Source organism: Equus quagga, unplaced genomic scaffold (genome assembly GCF_021613505.1).
Source record: "Equus quagga isolate Etosha38 unplaced genomic scaffold, UCLA_HA_Equagga_1.0 203_RagTag, whole genome shotgun sequence".
Taxonomy (NCBI): Eukaryota; Metazoa; Chordata; class Mammalia; order Perissodactyla; family Equidae; genus Equus; species Equus quagga.
In genome coordinates this window covers 9,867,179-9,891,851 of record NW_025798627.1, presented here as the reverse complement: position 1 = coordinate 9,891,851, position 24,673 = coordinate 9,867,179, and the positions used below count along the sequence as shown (strand labels likewise).

At 34.5% G+C, this 24,673-nt stretch overlaps 1 protein-coding gene across 1 annotated transcript in view; it reads left to right on the top strand.

Moving 5' to 3' along the window:
• Positions 1–7,563: 7,563 nt before the first annotated feature.
• LOC124233463 (collagen alpha-1(III) chain) overlaps positions 7,564–24,673 on the top strand; it is a 40,062-nt gene continuing 22,952 nt past the window's right edge. Inside the window, exons 1-10 of the mRNA XM_046650565.1 lie at positions 7,564–7,767; positions 18,022–18,224; positions 18,485–18,535; positions 18,968–19,081; positions 20,347–20,427; positions 22,217–22,270; positions 22,752–22,805; positions 23,599–23,652; positions 24,280–24,333; positions 24,501–24,554. Of these exons, the coding sequence (XP_046506521.1) occupies positions 7,689–7,767; positions 18,022–18,224; positions 18,485–18,535; positions 18,968–19,081; positions 20,347–20,427; positions 22,217–22,270; positions 22,752–22,805; positions 23,599–23,652; positions 24,280–24,333; positions 24,501–24,554 (798 nt within the window). The 5' untranslated portion in view covers positions 7,564–7,688. The remainder of the gene's footprint in view (positions 7,768–18,021; positions 18,225–18,484; positions 18,536–18,967; positions 19,082–20,346; positions 20,428–22,216; positions 22,271–22,751; positions 22,806–23,598; positions 23,653–24,279; positions 24,334–24,500; positions 24,555–24,673) is intronic.

Sequence of the window (24,673 nt, the reverse complement as noted above, 5' to 3'; positions counted from 1 at the left end):
ACTACATTTTGAATAGGAAATAGTAACTCTGACATGTTAAATAATTCAAGAGCCTTATTTTAGCTGTGAATTTCTTCTTACTTAGTCCATCATTATGATACTTACTAATAACTAGCAAACATATTTCTTTCTTTTTTCTTCCCTTCTCCACCATAAAAGTATGTTGCTTATAGCACAAATTGGAAGATGGGGAGGGAATCCTCACACAATCCTACCCATTTTGATTGCGTGCTGCTTCCAACTGCGTACTAACCCTCAGCTGTTGGCCTCCCAACTGACAGTCACACCCTAACTGAAATTTTAGGAGTGGCTGTTTCAGCTCACACCAGGCAGCAATCAAGAGTGATATAATCCTGATGCTGAATCTAGGTTGATGCGACTGCCCACTTTGCAGCTAACCTTGCCCCTAACAACCAAAAACTGGATTCCAATGCTTACATACAAGGGGCCTCTTGAGAAGACTATTACCAGACTTCTATATAGTATTCCTTGGCATACTCAACTCCACTTCAGTTAGTTTCCACACTTTTCCAGGGAATTTAAACCAAAAAATCAAGCAATACAGAACAAAGCTTGAAACATTCATCTTACATTATGTGTGGGTGTTTATATTTGTAGAAGGGAATAGAAATTTCAATATTTTGACTTGATATTTTACATTTTTTCTTTTTTAAAATTTCAACTGCAAGAAAATTGAGTCAAGGGAAGTGAAACAATTCAAACAAAAAAATGTGAGAACTCAGCATTTTGTTCTTATGATACTCATTTATACGCTATTTTTAATTTTTAGCCCCAAAATAAAACATTAAAACCGTGATGCATTTCTAGTTCAATTATTTAAATTTGTTTTGAAATTAACTTTTGACTTTTCTGTTGTTGTCTCTTATAATCCTTGGTAAATCACCTATGTTCTTTCAAGTTTACAAATTGGTTTATTTTTTAGTGGTCTCTTACTTTTGATCTCGTGGTAAGCACAGAGTTTCACTGCTTTCAATTTGTTTGCTAACCAGTTTTATTGTTTATTTTTTTTCTATTTTAGAAACAAATTCATAACATCTGGAAGTTTTAAAAATCCATTATAAATCCAAAGAATTCCTATGCTGGAAAGAGTGACCTTCCTTTTTTCAGAGTAATGGAAATACTGGGAGTAATTAACTTATTGGAAATTACATGAATCCTAAAGGATACAAAGGAAATAGGTTACTTCACATGCATTTTGCTGGATTAAATGTTTCATATTTTAAATCACACACCGTTTGATACCTATTAATTGTCTACTATATGCAAGGCCATAGAATAGCTACTATGAAGTATAAAATGATGAAGAAACTCCAATCTTGCCCTGGGGTAGCTTTGAGTCTAGTAAGGGAGGTAAACAGCTGAGAATTAAAAGAAACTAAGAGATCTGGGAGAGGTAAGGGAGACTAGAGGAAGAAGCGAATTATTGCAACAGGGAAGATCAGAGAGATTTCCTATATTAGGTGATCTTTGGGTCAAGTCTTAAAAATTGTGTAGGATTTGAGCATATGGAGATGAGCAAAGATCATTTCAGATGGAGGAAGCATAAGCAAAAGCATGGAAACAAATAAATATGTTAGGTGTTGGAGAAAGAGAGCCATTTGATTTGTTCAGAAGGTAGTGCCTAAAACAAGATGAATTACATATCAGAAATTACGTAAAAGAGCATTTAGCCCCTTGTTGGGGTGTGGGGGGGAAATGAAGAGGATGGTTGAACATGAAGAATAAATATAAAGTAATATTAATCTACTCAGTATCATCACCCAAAGATTAGTACTTTGAATAATCAAGATGGCACAATTTTTATGTGGAAACTCTCTACTTGGAGTGGTTTGCTTTCATTAGTCAGATGTTTTGACTTAATCACTTCATGAAATGTATCTAACATCTGTAAAATGGTGAAGGGTAGAGGCGGATTCCTGGTCTAGATCCCGTAAATTTTAAGAAATGCCTATATTATTAAACACCTAATATTTTTTCCACATTTTTATTTATTTACTTTTCAATAAGTTTAAATTCTTGAGGGGTACAACGTCACATGGATTCTGTGTCCAATGGCCTTAACAGGAAAGTTGCTTCAGAATTTGGCACAAACCATGTCACTGTTTCTATGGGCACAAGTGCTCTTTCCCCAGATTACTCTGATTTCATTTGGTTTCCCACCAGAAGTCGCTGTGTTGTTCTTTGCTTTGTACACGTAAGACATTTCTTGCCCAAATAGAATTTAGTTTTATCTGAGGCATAAGCATCTTCAATGTTAAGACGAGCTGTGTGCTTCCTTTGGTTTTAGAGACCCCACTTACAGCAGCAAAAAATGTTCTTGGACGACAGCCTTCCTAACATACCTGCTATTTTTGAAGTCCTGTTCCCAGCAGGCCTCTGCAGGCCCCAAGATGGCAGAAAGAGAACACCTAATATTTTAAATACTCCATTCCAATCCAGTCATTCTTTTCTACATTTATCAATTACATATTCTGTACAAGGGACTGTGCTCGCTGCTGTGCATGATTTTAAAAAGGGGGTATGAGTGAAAACTGAGAGTAACCTGTAAGCAGGAATAAAGTAAATAGATAAATAAATATTAATATAAAGCAAAGCTACTAAAATGGACATTGCCACATGAAAGCCAAGACTCCAGAGGGGAGCACTTCGATCCTTGGGAACAAAAGGAGCCCATTTTCCATAGACGACTTCTACCAAGAATCTAACGTTGGTATTACTCCATAAGCAATAGCATACCTAAATATAGAGCTTCTTTAAACATGATTTAATGTATAGACGAAAACGAAGTCTTCAGACAATTAAGCAGAATATTTTTTACATGAGCAATAATGCTGACCTACGAGAGGTTAGCTGGCTAGAGTAATAGTCATGATAAGTTAAACGTGGAAAAGCCACATTTACTTCCATTTATTTTGGGAGAGAGGCAGAAGGCTCTAAATTCCTGTGATCTTAAGAATTATTTGGATGAAATGACCCTAAATATGGGCCCTCATTGACTATCTGAATATAAGAAATATTGATAAGAATTAAAATCAATCTCCATTTGAATCACACAGATCCAATGAGTCTGGCTTCAGCCTATTTCATGCTTCTATCAGAAGATCGTGATTTGGGCCTTCTTTTTATCTTCAGACAGAACTGGCTACATTTGAAAAGCTATTACAGCTGTGTTGGATACTGCTGAAAATTCCTAAGTATGACTCAGATGACAAATTAAATCTGATAGAGAGTCTCCTGGGGATTTGCAGAGTGGAGGTTCAATCCTGAGAATGATTAAGTTAGCTGAAGACCCAACAGGGAGCTCCTAAACTCCTACAAGACGTTGCATCCCAGCCTCTGTGTCACCTTTGGAGCAAAATTTATAATCACACTGTTCTGGAACGAGTCAGGGTATTAGGTAATGAAATGAATTCCAATTTTCTATGAATTTTCAAATATAATTGTAATAATTATGATGTCAAATAAATCATCATTGAATCATAAATATATTAAGACTTCATTGAGGAGGACAGAATCACAATACTCCAGAAACTTTCACAATTCAAACATGTACATTAAGGCAGTTTCCAGGAAAGTTTACCTGCTCAAATTTTTGCCACCCTTTAAAAGTATATGTGTATATGTATCATATATATATTTCTATATGTATATAGACATAAACACAGACACACTTATAAACACACACAAACACATATGTGAATCCTCTTGCATGCCCTAAGAATGGACTTCATCATTCACTATAAATTAATGAGTATTTACTCAAAATTTTTTAAATTATAGCAATACTGGAAATTACCTAAAGATTAATGATAAGCCAAAAATCAGAAGAACAGTGTTCTTTCTAATTTGCCAGTCAGTCTACAATTTTATCCTTTCTCTTCTCTCCATCCTTTTACAATCCCCCACTAGAAAAAATACTGAAGTAAGTGCCAAATTTGTATTCACCCAATTCCTAAATTGCATAAAAATATCATTACCACAATCAATGACTAATCCAAGTGGAAAACATGGTGAAAAAAAATCTGGAAAATGTGCTGTTTAATTCCAATTCCAATGAGTAATTTTCAGAGTCGTGTAACCTCTTTGAACTTTCTGTTCAGTCTTGGGGTAATTTTCAGCTGAAAAATACAAGAGGAGAAATGTGGAACCTCAGGTTTAACTGTAAAGGATATAAAAAAGACAGGAATAGAGATATTTATCGTTTCCCAAATGAGTAAGTTGTAGCTCACTTCATTTTACCAAATGTCAAGGAAATGTGAGCCTTGTCCAAAAGTAAAATTTCTAAGCTAAAGAGAAGTGATTATCAATATAGTTCTATAGGAACAAAAATAAGGGACAATTAACTCTACCTCGGGGACTAAGAGGAAATTAAAGAAAAGCCTCTTGAGGAATTGGTCACAGGAATCACTCAAATATTTGCCTGTCAGGTCCCACCACCAATGTCATTGCCTCAATCTTGGATATGTCTGTGGTTAGATATGCCCAAGTCCTTCTACTACAACATGACATTTTTCAACCATATTTCTGGCTTTTCTACAAACATATTGGCATTGGTTCAAATTCTTTTAAAGGGAGCACAACTCTCCAAACGCGGCATCACCAATGTAAACTAAGTGAACTACGGATCCACCTCTCCAGGAATAGCAAAGAAAATTTGCTTTGTATTTTACAATTGTAGTAAGATACCCTATTTTAAGCAGCAATTCTGCCACGGATTCAGTGTATTTTTAAGTGAATCTTATCACAGATACATTTTAAAGGGGCTTACAGTGATTTGAAGGCATATAGAAAATGTCCATGAAAATAATGCATCTCCTTGGCTTAAAAAAGAAGATCACACATAAGGCAGTACAAGTGAGAAAGAGAGGGAGAGGGAGAAAGACTTCTATTCCATGTGTTTTTCATGATGGAGATAACCGATTTTCTTCTTGCTATTATTGTAGAGAGCACTGCTGACATTCACTGGCCTACTGAGTTCATCACAGCTGTGCTTATGCATCTCCCCCAAGATGCGTTTTCCAATGAACTGGAAAGGATTTGAATTTTTGGTTGATAATCTGCCACACCCTTGCTTTGCTTCATCTTTCCAGTCACTCTTTTTGTTAGAGGAGAGTCAGATTAATCAGTGTTTTGGCTGCTGCAGGTGTTTAGATTTGTGTTAAAACTCCAAATGCAATCCAGAGAGCAAAACGAAACATTATGTGAGCTGGTTAATGTCAGTGAAGTCAGGGATATATAGAAAAAAATATGTCTAGATTACTATGAGAACACCAGCTCTTGGACTGCATGATAGGATTCACCAGTGTGTGTATTTTACCCAGTCATGACACCAGCTCAGATCCACACCCATCTAGACACTGTATTAGAAAACACTGACATGAGGAGGAGGAATAGGATCTGGGATACAGAATGCAAAGGATTCTGGTACAGGACCTCTAAAAATGCTCAAGATAGTGAAGAATGCTAAATCAGAAAATCTGGAGTATGAGATTTCTTATCTCCGGATCTCTCATGGATATCTTAAAATACAACAATGCTTTTATGTGCAAAATATCAGCTAACTTTTCTTAAATGAGTGCATCAATCATGAATTTTTCCCATGAGTGTAAAACTTTTATTTAAGAATATTTTAGTTAAGAATTTTAGGATAAACCAAAAATACAATAGAAATTGTACATGTAATGCCCAAAACAAAGCATAAAAAGCATTATTTAAAAAATAATACACCTAATTTTTCACACTGGGAAATAATTCTAACGAAGAAATTCAATAAACTTCAACTCTCATTAACCATCTAAAACACTAAGATAATGAATAGATATATGAATTTTTTTGCAAGTGTCAAAGACACCAGGAGAAAAATGAATCATATTTCTGAATGGGTTTAAATACAAGGGAATTTTTTTAAAGTACAGGATAAAGATGATTGGAAGACAGAAAGATGTATCTAATAGTCTTTTTCCCCAACATCTCCATTTTGATCCAGTAGAAAAGTTTATCTTCATGACAGTTCAATCGTTACTTTTTTTTCTTCAAGTTGTGACTCTCCACTCTAAAATCAAAAGATGCACAAGAGCTTGGTCCAACTAGTTCTCTTTTCCTGTCATCAGATGATGTCATCTATATTAGGACATCTTTGTAATTTTTGTAACTGGGTCTGTAGGGAGGCAAGTGAGCCACTGTCCATGCTTACAGAAAAGATATACACCTGGGAATGTACATATAGCGTATGAATTGAGTAAAAATTGGGTAACATGAATAGGGAGAAAGAGAAAGATGAAAACAAGTTTAAAGGACAAAAGTTTTGAGCTGAATCTTAGAGAAATGACTTCCATGAATTGTTGTGAAGTGGGGAGAGTTTTATGTGCACATACATTCATGGAGATGAGTATGGTTAACATAGAAAAAATAAAATAAATGCTGATGACCTTGATCAAAATTGAAGAGCCTGTGTGGAACATACAGATGAATGAACTATGGATTGATGACTAGGGCGTAAAGAAATATCATGATTACTAGAAATAAGGACACTGTGGACAAGCATATTTTTCTTACAAAGATTTTTCAAAGACCTATAAATGGCATTTACCCCTTTTTCAAATATAACCCAGAAATTATTCCCTAGATCCAGAAATATATTGAAAATTATTAATGTGTGTATTACGTATATTAATGTGGCCTGGAAATTATGCATATAAAAGTATAAATTTAGAAATATTTATACCAATCTTTATACTAATCCAGATAAAATGAGACCTTCTTCTGGTACTTTGATATTCCATGGGATAGGCTCTTTCTCTTTTTGTTTCTTACAAAGTCAAGACATGAAAAGTCTAAATTTCTCTCTAGAAAAATCTGTTCAGGCAGCATAAAAATTTGAGATCTCAGAAGAAATCACTGTTTGGCTGGCTACAGATATTTGTGAGAAATAGAAACAGCTATAGATAAGCATCTAACTCTTCAGATGCCATTCAAACATAGCTCAGATGCTGAGTCTTTTGACATTTACCTGAAATTGAGCTTCCGGGACCCAGGGTGGGTGGATGAGCGGAAGGGACAGGCAGAGGCTTTTCCTCCAGTTAATCTTTCACAGTTCCCTACTTAAATTGAGTTAGGGTGGATCCTGGCAAAATCCCAATAAAAAAAACTTCTAGGAAGATAAGGTTTGCAAATTAGCCTTGCCCAAGACAAGGGCATCAAGGGATTTCTCAAAATTACAGTTGTTAATGTTATAAGAGGAAACAAAAAGTACATATATTTAATTCTTTTATTTAAACACCAGGCAGAGCATTTTGATATATATTCTTAAGTTATACAAACATATATGTGACTAAAATATGTAACATCTTATACATAAACAGATGCACACAAGCTCCAGATGTGCTCTTTTTCTCCCTTTGTGGGTTGTGTCTTCTATAAGGGAAAAAGACATATTAATCATTTCTTTTACTGCTGAGGGGATGGGTGCTGCTCTCATGTTTCAGAAAGGGGCTGGAAAGTGAGGGAAGCCAAACTTTTTCCTATTTAAGGCCAAAGCACAGGAATCTCAGTGGCTGAGTTTTATGACGGGCCCGGTGCTCGAGGGCAGGGAGCAACTGATGGTGCTACTTTGAACTGCTTTTCTTTTCTCCTTTTTGCACAAAGAGTCTCATGTCTGATATTTAGACATGATGAGCTTTGTGCAAAAGGGGACCTGGTTACTGCTTGCTCTGCTTCATCCCACTCTTATTCTGGCACAACAGGAAGGTGAGTAGGTACTGATTTCCAGAAACTTTACGGGGGTTTTTATTTTTACTTCTCCTTACAAAGAGGTGTAAAGGGAAAATCAGTCTCCTAAAAGCTACTTTCCTCTGTAAGCTCCCAACGGTGAAGCGTAGAACTTAACAGGATGGTGCCTTTTTACATTTGCTCAGAAAGAATATTGTGACTTTCTATTTAAAAGTTCTCTGGTTTAAGATAAAGATGTTCTTGTACTAACTTGTTTGCATGTTAACGGTGCTGGAAACTTTTAAAATGGCTTTTAAAAGTTCCCCTCCTGGATGGTTAACATCTTGGAATGCTTCCCTCCGCAGTCTGGAAGTCATTGGACTCTTGTAATAGTTTTATGTTCTCCTTTGTATGCTGGATTCTTTGTAAGGATCGAGTATTGAGTATTGTTTTCCCAATAGGATAACGCATTTAAAAAATAGCACGCATTAAGAATAGTCTAAAGGAAAATACATTATTAGAATTGTTGAATGTATTTCTATAAAATGACAAGATAATATCTTCAATGTTCTTTGAAACGGATTCAAACTGCTAAAACTTTTTCATCGTTTCTGTCTTTATGCTGTTTCAAGCACTTCCATGGTTGATTAATACATGTTTTCTAATAGCATATTGTTAAGGGTCTAGTGTTTTCCACATCTTCTGCATTTTCACGGCATTTGCATTAATGAAGAGAATATTTTTAAAAATATTTTCAACAGGAATGTTTCAGTGTTCTGCAAACAAGGTAAAGACACTATACTGCTTGACTTCAAAAAGTTAATTTGTTGTATTTTCTAAGTGCAAACAATGGTTTTCATGTTCTAATTTCCCCCAAACCACAGTTGTCTCATTATTTGATTATGTGAAAATATTTCTTTTAATTCATGTGTTCACCTTAGTCATGAAAATACAGGACAAACTGGAATACAAACTTTTACAGGAATAAATATTTAAATGCTAAATTTGAAGGAGCTAAAAGAAATCATTACACATCAATTTCCATTTGCACATAATCAAAAGTGTTTCTCTTTAAACCTATAGTTTTTGCAAACATGGTGTCTGAAAATAGTTTTCTGTTTTTACTATCAAATATCTTTGATATCCTCACAAGTCATATATGTAAGTTGAGGGGGAGTGGAATACCCAGTGACATTTCTTCAGTTATGTTCAGCCTGTGGCTACAAAAGAAGCAACGCCCATGTTCCTTGTTCCCTTCATTTCCTCTCCCCCTTATTTCTCTTCTCCCTTCCTTTCCCTTCCTTCTTATCTCTCCACCCCTTTTGGCTGCCTTGGACCTCTTCCTTCTTTTGCTTCCTTCACTCATCACTCCACCCCCTTCCTAGGCAAGTCCATCTCTCCTCCTCTCTCCTCCTCCTCTATCACCCCTCCCTCATTCCCATGTGTCCTCCCTATGCCTCCATCTCTTTTCTTTCTTCTCTCCTCTTGCCCCCTACCCCTTTCCTTCCCTAGAACCTCAATCCTCTTTCCCCTTTCCCTCCCTATTCTGTCTCCCCCAGAAGATGCTACAACTCTAGTCCTTGGCTAGGATACCAAATGACTACTACCACACTCTCACCTCAATAAAGACTTTCATCTTTTTTAAAGCTCTTAAATTCTCCTGATTTCTGGAAAAAAAATTCAGAGAGTTCCCATTTATTGGAAAACACACAAATCTGTGGTGTCTAGTTCAAAAGATGGCCAAAATATTTGTAGGTGCCTGGGGTTACAATCTTTTATTAGCTCTATGGCTATTTTTCTTCTCAATTCAACTTTAGAAGGGAAAAAAGTGTTTGATACCTACATTACCTTTACATCGATAAATTCTTTTTATTTTCCCTTCCTCTTTAGATGCAGAAAATAATAAATAGCTATTATATTTTCCTAATACATTTGTAGCTTTTAGGTTCAAAAGAAGTTGAAAGGGATTCTGTTCAGCTTCTTGTTTTTGTCATGAAAAATACGTTTTTAAGCATAGTACATCTTATGTTCTCTACAGGTTTTATTAAAAAAAAAAAAAAAAACCCTGCTGGTGAACTAAATGAGGGAGGTTACAGGAGGTGGCTGAATGAACAGCCCCTTAAGGACACTCATATGCAGTTCTGGGGCATACATGCCCTGAGCAGCCCACAGCGAAGTAGCACACTTCTAATGAACACCAACTTCTAGTCTACTTGCATGAATTTTCTGGAGCATAAAACATGTCCTCACAAAGAATTTTGGTCTTTTTATAAATTTGTGAAAGTTCTGTTTAATTCGTATATTTTATTCCACTAATAAAGCAATGTGGTCTGTTTTGTATTTCCTGTAGTTTATAAACATGCCAAATTTTAAACACAAGGACTCGCCCCCTAGTGGCTGACAGACGTAGTTACATCTACATAACCAAAGCCAAGACAAATGTTACACAGCTGGATTCTGTATTTTATAACGAGATTTAAAAATATTACGTGTGAATTTTAAATATTAAACACTACTTTCCTAAGAAAATTAGTATATTACTGATAAAACATTGCCAAACACACATACTGCCACACAAATGAGCTCATTCAAATAAGCTTGAATGCTATGGCCCTTTTCAAAATTCCGCATATAACTATGCCACATATAACATATAACTATTTTTTCAAATATTTGTCAAGTTTCTGATGTAGTCCTTATGTGACCTAAGTATTTTAGCTACTACTTATTAGATAGATAGATAAATGGATAGAGAGCTATTGCTAAGTAATATTGCTTCATTGGGGCAAAGAGATAAACTTTATTTTAACTAAAAGTGTTCTAATGTTTGAGATGATATTTTGGTACACTTGTAATTTCAGTGTGATAATGAACTGTGCGTCTTTAATTCCTTTAGAATTACAGAACTGTAAATGGATTCAGAATCAGTTCCTTATTACAGATTATGTCTGTTTTCCACTATATTTAAAGAGAGAACTTGTAACTGATCAAGTAACATTCAAGTTTTCTGCTTTGTGTTCTCCCTAAAATCAAACATACTAAACTAATGAAAAAATATAGCATAAAATCACTAGAAATAATTGTACTTTTAAGAGGAGAGACTGTGTGATTGCTCACAGATTTCATTGTTGGTCATATAACATAGGTTCAGAATTTTGGTTGTGATTACACAATGAGGAAGTGACAAAGTTAAGACTAGAACTAAAATTCTGTTAAATCCTAGGTAATTAGAGAACATAAAATAAACATTAAATCCAGAATTTTCTTACTTTTGTAACTGTTTGTCATTGAAAGGAGATACTAAAAATTATATAATGCCCTAGAAAATGTATGAGCTAATGAATTTCTAAAGGTGAGAAAAAGGTACATTTTTTCTGTTTAACACTCAACTTTGAATCGGTAAATCTATTTTTTAAATCACTTATGATTTAACCAGAAATTATCTTGAGTTCTGTAATAACATAAATTCTAAGTGAATAAAGTACTGATACAAGATTTTGTGTTTTTCATTCATGATACCTTGCATTTCTTTACCACTTCCAGAGTATTCAACATCAGACGATCTAAAGGTCTGTAGGTGAATAGGAATTCTGATTAAATTCTGGAATCAAACATCTTAGTAGTATGAGTGAAAAGACCAAAGTCACTGGAAGAATTCTGGGAAAGAAGGAAAGACTGTGACTAGGTACCTTTTAACTAATTCAGATTCCTGGGTTGATGTCTCAGCTACAGGCTTCTTTTAAAAAATCAAGAATCGTTGGCTGTAAGTTTCCCAGGAGTAGATTTGAGACTGAAAAATAGCTCCTCAGAAAGCCCCTGTTCCACATCTAGAGTCGCACGCCAGACCCTGAGCTGTCACTCAGAGAGAAGAGCGCCCTCTACCAAAAAGCCATGGTTTCCATTGCGGATGACTCTTCTTTGGTGCAGAGTTCCAAAGATTATGTAGCCCAGTTCTATTATTTTGTAACATGAAATGATATCACTGCCTTGAAGTGATTAAAGTGGATTTCTTAAGAGTTAAAGTTTTAAAAATGAAAGATGTTGTTGCCTTTGCTGGACATGAAGAACATTTGTAAAGTTTCCAGGTCTACAATAACTTTCTGGAAATGTCTCAGTGCACTGTTTCTTGTAAAACAGTTTTCCCTGTAAAACAGTTCAGTCCCATTGTTTTCCATGCTCAAAAAAAAAAAAAAAAAAGGTGGGGGGGTGTCATATGGTGTAAAAAAATCCAGAGTTTTCAAAAGGGAAACTTTGCCTGTTTCATGTCAAGATGACAACGGAAAAAATGAGATAGCTATTCTTACACAAATCATTTGTTAACTGCAGTTTGGGAAGTTACATTAACCACTAGAATTTCTGTCTGTGCCTAATGAAAACACAGCAGAAGTGGATTCCTTTCAGATTAACTAATAAAACCCTTGTATTTTCCATGACTGAGGTCAAGAATTGCCATTTAAAATGTAATCTTAATGAACAAAATGAAAAGTTCAAAGAAGAGAGCAAAAATTAAAAGGCCCAAAGGATGTAAAAACCAAAGATAAAGGATCCAGAAACCATTAAAAGTTAAATTTGCTTTGAAAACTCACATTGAGAAATTACTGCTTCAGTAAAATGGCATTCATTTTTCCGAAACTTTGTTTTCTATATTATTTGGTGTGGAGACTGGCAAACAGGGACAGTGTTCCTTGAGTTAATTAAAATCAGAGAAACACTCTTTGGAGCTGCATGGTATGTTTATGATGTCCAAATTTAGAAGAGAAGCCTCTAAGGAAGTTATAAGTTCATTAATATGAATCATTTACTAACTATATTTTCTGAAAATCAGTATCTTAGTGAGACATCCTAAATATGTTTTTGGCATTGGATACAGAAGCCTTATGTGTCTGTTGTTGCTGCTGTGCTGTTAGGATCCTGCTTCTTTGTATAGAGTAAAACGTACCCTGGGTCTCCCAAGCACGTTAATCCTGCTGGTGGTCTGGATGTCATCAGGGTGGCCTTGGAGATGTAAGTCATTTTCAGAAGGTCAGGAGAAAATAAACAACAGATTTCAACTCCAGATGGTCTCTTCTTTTTTTGAGATCAGACAGAAAAGATATTCTGTTGGAAACTGTTATCCCTTTACAAAATCTGCCTTTGCAGGCTCTGATTTTAAGTTGACAGGGTTTAGAAACCATAATGGGACAAAGCTTTGAAGCTGGCTTCTTTAAACCTGCCCTGCCCTCCAAGCTGCAGAAAGGGACTAGATGCGGTAGTTACGAGTAGCAAATTAGAGACAGCTTTCCTAGGTTCTCGTCTTAGCTTTTCCCCTCACTATATAACCTTGGGAAAATTATTTACCATCTCTGTGTCCAGATTCCTCATCTGTAAGATGAAGACTATGATAGCACTCACTTCACGGGGACTTTGAGAAGATTAAGTAAAATAGACTTGCAAAGCCCTCAGAACAGTGCCTACAACGTGGGAGATCCTGAGCAAGCTCTACTTAGTTTTAGTTTTACTAACACTGGAAAATAAAACTACTGTAAGGAAGAAATTAAAGCACTTAGTGACTTAGTGACAGGAAAGGTAAGATATAAAATTTTGGTTACCAGACGTAAAATTTAAAGATGTTTGCCAACTGTAATAAACCAAGTAGAATATATTTTCATCAGTATTCCTATAATTTGTCACTAATCAGATTATATTGTAATACAATTGCTGATGGGTAGATATATGATCCTTTTCATTTTAATTCTCTAATTATTTCTATTTTTCGCAGGACAAAATATTTATCACCTTAAAAGAAATTTCTAATTGGAGACATAAAAATCAGATATCTATGAAGAATAAAACAAGGGAACATCTAGAAATGATGAATCATTAAGTTTTTTTGTCTTTTGGTGGGAGCAAAATAGGCAGAATCTGCCTTGTCCATGCAAAGCAGCATTGAAATTAAAATTGAAATTAGCCATCTCTAAAGGTTTACAGATATTTCGTCCAAAGTCCGTTTTGTTAACTCATCTAGCATATTTTAAGATATTCTGATAAATATATAAGCAGCAGAAACATATTTACTAAAAATATATATTCCCCAAACATTAGTCTCATTTAAAAGCCCAACGTATTTTCATCTGTAGACCATATAAACCCCCTATAGTCACACATGGAATGTTCAACTTTCTAAAGTAACAGGAGAATAATGTTATGATCCTTTGCATGTCACATCTGTTATTTTTAGATTTTCAGGTTAAAGAACACCTTTTCCCAGATAAGGATTCAGTAAGAAGAGAAGAGAAAAAAAATTAAACTTGTCACTCAGGCTAAATTAACAATTTGATTAGATGCTTCAGGGCATATTATTTTTACTCCAAAATGGAATAAAGATAAACATAATTTGCATTATTTTTTAGAATTTTAGTCATAAAATTATGTCAAATCAGTATAAGTTAACATTTGAAGAATGGAAAGAAAAACAACAAAAAGGAAAGCTTTAACTACATCTAAAAATATTAGATTATGTTACTTGGTTTTCTTTTTCTCTAAAGTTCCAAAACAGAGAGCTGGGAAATAAAAGAAGCTGAGAGGGGATTATGTCATATACTAGCTTTATTTTGTTTTATAATTTAGATCCCAGCAAGGAGATGATTTAGTCTACTGCATTGCTTGTGTGACCACAAATAAATTATTTCAGAGCTGTACTTTGTAATAAGGAACAGAAATGCCAAGTGACAGGAGAAGTCGAGTTTAAAATTAATTATAAATGGTAACAAGGAAACGTAGTTCAACCAATAACAGCAAAGGAAGTAATTGGAAAATCTATTACTTCTCCAATAATAAAAACGAGATTATTTGATATTTTATTTAACATTTTTGCAAAGGTATTTAACTTATTTTTTTAAATCAAAGCTGCTCTGAATTTAGATGTCTCAGAAAAGCAGGGACTAGGATGAGATGACTATTATTTCTGAATCCTATTTTCTATTCCATTTCTAAAGGCTGCAAGTGACTAACTGGAACATTTTATTCCTCTTGAAAACAAAACATTCTTTTTCTTGACACGCCATGATTTTCCCACGTATGGCTAGGCTATGGTACTAAAACTGAGGGCTGGGAGACACTTGTGTAAGAGGTTTAGCATCTGGTAGAACATATTGCCAACCATATTTTGCCTTGCACAGGATAAAAAACATAGAGGAAACTGTGTAAAACTCTCCATTCTGTCAACAAAGGTGACTGAGGTAGAGTGACAGAGACAAGTCTGACTTTCAGCCATAAGTTTCTACAGGAACTGACTTTTCAGGAGAGTCAAATTTCTTTCAAATGAATATGAAATAAATTACAGTAACAAACAAAACTGCAATAGTTCTTACTTTTCAAATAGTCCAACTTCCTTCTTGTACTTAGAACCCATCATTTTTAAAAAAAGAGAAGTACATTAAAATAACTCAACCTCTCTGTTTTAAAAAGCACAATACACATGGTTTCTAATAAAATTCAGAAACCAGAGGCTAAATAACAATTTTCGTTTACATAACTTTGGTTTAGCCCAATTCTAATAAATTTCTTTACAGTTTTAATAAGTCAATATTGTGCTCATTTATTTAACAGTTTGCAGAGCAAAGAAGAAACACTGTATTTCTAGTGATGTGCTGATACTTTCAATGAGATGTAGACATGGGAGAATGAAGACAGAAGGGAAAAATCATACTAATTTTAAGGCGGAGGACGCACATAGGAAGAGAAAATATTTAAAACATGAGATACTTCACCCTGGCTTTAACTGTTATTCTCATTTGTCTTTACTACATCATCAGTATTCAGTAGCTAATTTTTATAACACAGGTCGTGTGTTAAATGCAGAAAGATATTCTTGATCCAGAGACAAAGAGCTGAAAGAATCATTAGTATAAACTAGTGGTATTTTTTTCTTTTTTCCCAGCTTTATTGAAGTATAATTGACAAAGCTGCGTATATTTAAAATGTACAATGTGATGATCTGACATACATATACATTGTGAAATGATCACTATGATCAAGTGAATTAATGCATCCATCACCTCACATAGTTACCTTTTGGTGTGTGCGTGTGGTGAAAAAACATAAGATCTACTCTCCTGGCAAATTTCAAGTATACAATACAGTTTTATCTCCTCTAGTCAACATTCTATACACGACTGGTATTTTCAAGGGGGCTGGGTAGACTGAAACCCACATTATTAATGGGGAAATCTTGAGCTGAAACTAATCTATTGGAACGTTTCATATAAAGTTAATTTAGAGAAAGTTTTAAAATGGTTCATTTTAAGAAAAAGAAAGCCAACGCAAAGATCAAAGAATGCATTTCATGCAATTTATTAAACAATCTTCTATCTCACTAAAATTTTTAGACCTTTTCTGAAAACCAGTGAGCTTAGTTCTTAAATAAAAGATGTCAGTTCTGCCTAGAGAACAATGAATTTAATGCCTAGACCCTCTTATATTATTAATGTTCATAATAATAGGAAAAAATTATTTGCGCTTCTCTTAAGCATACCTTTCAAAACACCATTTAAATAGGTCTACTTCGTTTGAATTAGGTAATCATTTTGGCATTCAGCTTTTATGCTCCCTAAGTACAAAGGAATGCTCCTTTAAAAGCTTAGGCAATATTTCTTTTCAATGTTCTCATGTATCTGTTTTAAACATGGAGGAGGAACTAGAATAACTTTTCTAAATAAATAGATCCTTTCTTGCCTGCTGAAAATGGCAGTAAAACAATTATGCTTTCTTTTAGTACCTGTAGACTACATTGGGAAATTATAACACAAAGTGAGAGTGGACTTTTAAACTTCTGGAACTGATCAAGGGTGTTGCACAAAATCATTAAAGTTGTATTTGTGCACATAGTGCAAATGAGGAACGGAGGCAGTTTTGCTCCTCATAGAGTCTACAGGTTCTGAAGTTCTCCTGTTTTTGCGAACTTTTACTAAACCAGCTAAACCTCTAAACCCAAAGTATTTAGCATGATCTAAATCATTATTACTTAGGATATGGAGAGAATATAGAAACGGGATCTTAAAAAGTCATATATATCCAGATGGAAAAATCTCAGGACCCACTCACAGCCCCTTGGCCACAAGGCAGCAAAAAAGTGTAGTTGTTAAACTGTTTCCTCTTCCCAAGCAGGCCTCTTTCAGCAGACATTTTAAAGGTCTTGGCTCTGGGAAAATAAAATTTCACTATTTCACAAAACTACAAATATTGAACAGTATTATCATTTGTTGTTTGCAAAAATTTTTGCAGATGTCTAGAAATTTCTTGTTTATTTACTCAATTACTGGCAAGCTATCATAGTAATCCTCAAGAACTAAGCTTGGATTTAACCACAATCCACAGCTAATGCCTTAAGAATTGAGACCAGGTTTTACTTTGGCAACCCCTAAGCTGATTCATTGTTAATAGCTGCTGAAATTTCAGTACCTTGCATATAATCAGGAAACAAGTCTAAAATTTTGGTTGAAGCAAATTTTTGACCATTTTAAGCCACAAAAACACATGATCATGATTCATATTTTTCCATATTATTTTTACTTACTACTTGCCAATATTTGTTTTTTTAAAAAAAACTTTTTTTTTAGTGATTTGGAAATCTCTTCACATTCATATGAGATATGCAATATGTTATGTCATATCATATTGACCTACCAGTGCCCAACAGAGCTAGCAGTGATATTCAATACATACAATAAGTTTTGTTAAAGTTTTCCCAGGAATCTGGAAGAGTTTGGGGCTGCCAAGAGTAACTCCGTATTCTCCCGAATTTCTCAACTAGGTTAAGAAAATCCAGAAAGTCTTGTTAGTAACAAAATCATCTTTATAGTTTAATGCTCCCATCTACTGTTAAAATAAAGAATAGCAATTGAGTAGAAAGGCTTGTTTTCAATTATACAATTAATAAAAAATGTTTAAGTGCTTGTGGGATTTCCATTGGTGTTAAATTCTTACTACAAACAAAAGTAAAATACTTACTGTCTTAAGGATAATTTACTATGGTGTGCCAATTTGACATTAATAAACAGATTTAGTATTTTAAGCATTCTCTTACTACTTAGCAAATTATGTAGGGACAATATGATATTCTTTGTAATTTAATTTGCAATTTTTTTGCATAAGCATGCTTATAAGAACATACCCACAAATTAGTTTAATGAAAGGAAAAAATTATCTGTTTCAAACTATTTCCACGTTGGCTACTGGAAATGGTCTTGACAGCATAACAAAATCACATTTCAGCAAAACGTATGAAAATATCACACCATCTAAATTATTTTCCAGTTGCTGAAGGAGGATGCTCCCATCTTGGTCAGTCCTATGCGGATAGAGATGTCTGGAAGCCAGAACCATGCCAAATATGCGTCTGTGACTCAGGATCTGTTCTCTGCGATGACATAATATGTGACGACCAAGAATTAGACTGTCCCAACCCAGAGATTCCATTTGGAGAATGTTGCGCAGTTTGCCCACAGCCTCCAACAGCTGTGAGTTTAAAGATAATCTGTACATCTTCAAGATTCATATTTAAACATATGAATAGTTCCTATATCATAGGAGCCTGAAAGGAAATGAAAGTAGCGTCTGTCAAACAATTATGTTGGTATTACAAGTAAAAGGTGAATGTCAGTTTAAGCTAGGAATTGGATGTGATTTGGGCTAAGAAACAGATATGCAAATTGGGATACACTTCATGAGAAGGTTGCTCTTATGTTTTGTTTAATCTGTTATCTTTTCCGTTTATTAGCCTACTCGCCCTCCTAATGGTGTTGGACGTCCAGGCCCCAAGGGAGATCCAGTAAGTAAACATTCTTCAGTGGAAGGAAATTAATTCCTTGAGTAGTTCACTTTGGTTTTCTTCTAACAGCCTTTCCATATTTGAACTTTCTTCATTCATATGTTTCCTTGAGTACCATACATTTAAATGACACAAAATAACTCAAATTGAGAATCCATAATTGTACATGTAAAGGTTCAAATTTCCCAAGCTTTGTATAATGTCTTCATCCCCATTTTCAGTTTGAAAAATAAAATATAGGTCAATATACAAAGGAATGAATTATACCGAAATTATTCACAGGATTTGGGCAAAAATGTATGTGTTCCCAAGCAGATGTATCACTTTTATTGATTCCTTCTGTTACAAAGCAGAGAAGCTACAATTTGGTAATGAATCTGAATCACTAGGACTTTTCACTGTTTTACTAATTTTTATCTCTGATTTTCTCAGGGCCCTCCTGGTATTCCTGGGAGAAATGGTGACCCTGGTATCCCAGGGCAACCAGGTTCCCCTGGTTCTCCCGGCCCCCCCGGAATCTGTGAATCATGCTCTACTGGTGGTCAGGTAATACATTCCAGGCCTAAAACATGCCCGCCTTTAAGACTCGCTAGTTCATTTTCTTTTCTTTAGCCTATATTACCTCTCACCTTTGTGTGTTTCTTATGTCTATTTTCTGATTTTATGTATTTAACAAATTCTTATTTAGTGCTTATATGTGCTGGGCACTATTCTAAGTGCTTTATAAATATTCACTTTTCCACATAATGCTAATGCTTTGGCTACTATATCTTTGCAAAATTTCCCACTTCTCAGCAGGCATATAACGTATGCACTATGTTTGAGCAATGAACCATCACATCCTAAAAGAATTAACCTAGAGAATTTAGGAATTGCTTATTGCCTTTATAACTATACCTTATTGCCTTGATAACTCCAATGGTAAAGCCTCTGAAAGTCTGGACAACACTCCGTATTGACTTCAAATCAACAGGATTATTCAGCCCTTTGCAACTACTTTTGCCAAGCCTTCAGAGTACAACATGCTCCTCTTGAAAAGCATGGCAACCAACTAATTCTGCATGTAAAACAAATAAATAAGACAAAATTTCTGCTGTGCGTAATTAGAAGAAATTAGAAAACACATATAGACAAATCGCTATGAGTTTACAAAAAGGTGTTTCAAACATCAACTCAACAAGAAGCCAAGGATGTCATCTAACTTACTCTTATCCTGGTACCAAACAGAACCCATTGTTAGGCCTAGAATTCAAAATAGAATAATTTCCAATGAAATCCAATAAGCACACGAGCCTTTTTATCATTCTTGTGCTTATTTTCTGTGGGAGTGTTTATTTTAGGTGATTGTTAGGCTTATTAACCAGAAGCGAGGGGATATAAATTTTACTTGTATCATTAACTGTTGGGAAAGTTACTTGACTTCATTTTTCTGCTAAAAATAAGAAGGTCAGATTATATTATCTCAAGGCTCCAACAGTCTTTGATGTCATGTTTCTAATGCTGTGGATATCACTTAGAAATATTATTTTGAGTAAGAGCATATAGGAACAAATGATTGCAGATTAACATTGCATACAGTTAGTTAAAAGATTTGTGCATTACATAAGTATTTCTGTAGGTTATCTAACATCTAAAGCTAGAGAGTGACAGAACAAGCAAGGTGACTAAATAATATATACTACACCCTCTGGCATGCAGAAACTTTCTATCAGTGAATAGTAGATGTTGCATGTACTTCTTCTAAATGCTTTTGAAAAGAACTATGGTCTATATACCAATATGATCATATCTATCTGGTCTCTTTGCTACAGAACTATTCTCCCCAATATGAGTCATATGATGTCAAGGCTGGAGTAGCAGGAGGAGGACTCGCAGGCTACCCGGGGCCAGTTGTATGTACAAGTCTTTCTCAGCATTTTAGAACATTATTCAGCCTTCCAGTTGGCGAAATTTCAAATGGTGGTTCTTCTGTTAATCCAGTATTACTACAGAATTGTACAAACTAGGTTTTCCTCTAGTAAGGCTGGGAAATAAAATGGTAGCATTATCATGATCCTTCTATCCTAACTCATTTTTCCTCACCGCCTCTCATTTCATGCCTGTTTGCCACTCTTTCCTTATACACCTTATACACCTATACAGGGGCCCACCTGCCTTCATGCTTAGGTCTCACACTCATATATTTCCTAATTTAACCAAATTTTATTTTTCACTTCCACTTTTCCTCTTTCTCATCCAAGTTGTTCAGAATCTTCTTTTAACGTATTTTCATTCATTAAATGCTACCTTCTAGATGACAACCTGAGTGATAAACGCCCAATATCACCATACATCTCACCTCAAATCCTGAAATCAAATACAAATATTTCCGGAATTCATCAAGTCTTTAAGTTCTTCTACTGTAAATGATAGCTATTTTCATTGTACCTGAAAGGTTTTCCTCAATGTAAATGACCTAGAGTTTTCATAGAAGAAAATAGCAAAAAGAACATTGAAACCTGGGCACATGTGCATGATGCATGGTCCCCTGTAAAAGACCCTTGCTGTAGACAGCCTCTCGGGAGAAGCTACACTAGGGGAGGCTCTCATTTCACTGCCAGTAACAGGTACGTAAGTGTAAATGGAGCATGATGCTGATTCTCGGGGATTAGGGAGGATTGCTGCCCGATTATTGGACTCCATATTAGTGACTTGTAAAACTAGAGAGGACAAAATTTTAGCCACTAGGTCCAAATGACCAGTTAAAAAAAGACCCTTCAAATTGGTATAAAGTAAATTATATAAAGAGAATTTTAAAAATCTTTAAAGTTTTGAGTTATGACTTTTTTGTATCTTTCAAAGCCAGAAGGAAAATTATATTAATTACGTAAACATCTGGTCTTACTCAGCTACACTCACATTATGAATCCTATTTTTCAATCAAAAACCTGAAAAAAACCTAAACATGCTCCTAAAAAACACACTTAAACTAAAAAAGTCACTACTTATTAACATGCCAGAAAAGAGGTTACAAGAGAAAATTTAATTACAAATTGTAGTTTTATAAATTTATTACCAGTATTTAGAAATAGCATGCTACAAAACTGAAGGGTTTCTAGTTTAACCTATATTTCTGAACAATGACAAATAATTGATTATAATTCTAATTCAGCATTGTCCCATGTATGATGATTCTCATATGCACATCTAAATCTTCATGTCAATGTAACTCAGTGATATAGCTGAGAACTTTGGTGTTGATTTATAGCATTTTTAGAAACTAGGATTTATAGTATGTGGATAAATATTTTTCCTCAGTGAGTTTGGCTGCCAGACAAAAAAACACTTCTTCACCAGTACCAGTATCATCCTAACATTGCAGAGATTCTCATAACATTTTACATGGATTTTTCCAGATTTTGAATCCCCTTTTGGGAAGAAATACTGAAAAAATATAAGACTTACCAATAATTTTTATTGATTCTGTGGGAATTTCATTTAGAGTGATATTTTTGTAATGGGATCCTCACTGTAGATCTAATAAGATCAATCATATCCATGAATAGTTACCACATATTGACATATGTTCCCATTTTTTAGAGATGTCCGTATCATTCCTAAACAGAGACATCTCTATGATGCCTGGATAAAGTGTATTTCAGTGCACTTGTTTTGTATTTACCCTTTACATTTGCATTCTAGGGTCCCCCCGGCCCTCCTGGCCCCCCTGGCGCATCTGGTCATCCTGGCTCCCCTGTAAGTATAGCCATGAAATACATATATAGTGGTGTTTTCTTCTTCGTGCATGTTATATAAGTCAGGATAATACAGATCCTGCTATAATTTAGCCATTCCAGTGTGCATGATCCCAATTAAGTAGAGAAGTCACAACCAAGAAACTATCATTCCTTCAAAAATGTTGGAATTTCATATTTAATTCCTTTCCACCAACAACTATTAGCAATTAAAATCTTGGTAAAATTAAACCACATGTTTAATTTGCCTTTAATATGGCTTCAAATTCGAAACAATTCAGTTTCAGTGGAATGAAGTGGATGGAATGGAATAAATTAACTTTATTCTGATCTGAAAAATTTTGGTTTCAGTCTTTATAAATTGGAATAAAATCCACTGACTACATTCACAAATCCTGATTTCATACTGTCTTCAAGTTGTAAAGGGATCCTATGAAGATTAAGTCACTTAAAAAATATGTACATGTTATTCTATCCACTAGGGTTCTCCAGGATACCAAGGTCCCCCTGGTGAACCTGGGCAAGCTGGTCCTGCAGTAAGTAACAAGTATATCTATATTTAATAAATTGACAATTCTATATAGAAACCACCTTCATTTTCTTAAACTTTATCATAGCTCCCTACAAAGAATATATTAAACTTATGCTTACATTTAAAATTTATGTAGTATTTTTATAATAGCTTAACTGGTTTTGAACTGGTTGCAAGGATTTTTGGGAGTCTTTTCATGATTTAGATATCTTGGATACTTACTATTCAATCTAGGAATTCCCTGGCTGATTAGCCATCACAACAGTCCATTTCCTGGTGTGGATACAAACCCTCTATCTTAAACAGGGATTTAGTTTTCCTGTAGTCCCTTAGTTCACCTTTATATCTACTCTACTGATATAGAATTTTTGAAACTTAATATAGTAGAAATAAACATAATCTAATAGAGTCGTCCAGAAGAATATGCTGTGTAAATAGAGAAGTAAGGGGAAGTTAGTTTAATTTAATGTTTCAAAATATTTGGAAATACTTATATATTTAAAAATTCAATATCTCAAAAACTGTAGAAGTACATTTGGGTGTATAAATACACACATGTGATATAAAATACAGGTACATTATACTTTTGATTTTCATTAAAAATAAGTTGAATAAACAGTAAAAGCTGAGATAATATAGGTATAATATTAACTCAATATGTCATTTTCATGATGAGAAATATTGAGAATATTTTCTAAAAGGAAGTTCCTTCCAGGAATCCACATAATATGTAATAATAAATTGATTATAACAGAAAAATCTACAGATATATTTGTTTTTTATTTCCTTATTTTCAGGGCCCTCCAGGACCTCCTGGTGCTATAGGTCCATCTGGTCCTGCCGGAAAAGATGTAAGTTTTTAAGGATTGAGTGGGGATATGGCAAAATTTAACTTGGAATATTCTGAATAGCATATACCATATGTCAGAATCTCAGGAGGAAAACCTCACTCAAAAAATTTTGATAATGACATCTTAGCGGATATTAATCTTTGAATATCTAAACAGTATTTACATATATCATTTATTGAATTCTAAACTAACAGAACCCCTAAAGTCAAGAAGATTCATCCAGTGAATAAATCACTTACTGGGAGGAGAAATGTCTCTTCTCTCTGCCTCTTGCAATGAAAAAATTGATATCAGTACTTTATGAATTTCAAAACTTATAAACACTTTTAATATTATGCTATTCTTTCTTTCCCATTTAATTTCCAATGGCAAATTCTTATCACTGGATTGAGAGATAGTCACAATATTTCAGTGACGAGAAGCCTGCATTGTTCATACATTTATATTGAGATGGGAGAAGCCCTCCTCACTCCTTCTATTAAGAAAGCTGATCTGACAACTGTATGTTTAGCCCAATCATTTTCGTGAGGCCTTGAGGAGAAAAATGCGAAGTTATCAGTTTGCTGATTGGCTACAATGTGTTTTCTCCTGCACAAGCACCTATGTATTGTTTATTTCTCCACCTAGGGAGAATCAGGACGACCCGGACGACCTGGAGAGAGAGGATTGCCTGGACCTCCAGTAAGTCTTCAGTATCCAATGAATTAATTGCAGTAATCACAATGATCTTAGCCTGAAATTTATTATACAATTAAATTGAATTAAACTTAAAAATAGAAGGCATTTTACTAGTGGATTGTGATTCTATGTGAAGGTTCATTAATATCTTTTCTTTTCATTGGTTTTAGGGTATCAAAGGTCCGGCTGGCATACCTGGATTCCCTGGTATGAAAGGACACAGAGTAAGTAGAGTTTCTAAACGGACTATAAGCTGGTCCCTTTGTGTTTACTTGTCTAACCAATCTTATTGGACAATTGAGTATGTGCCCCCCAAAATTGATTCTGACAACTAATTTATTTG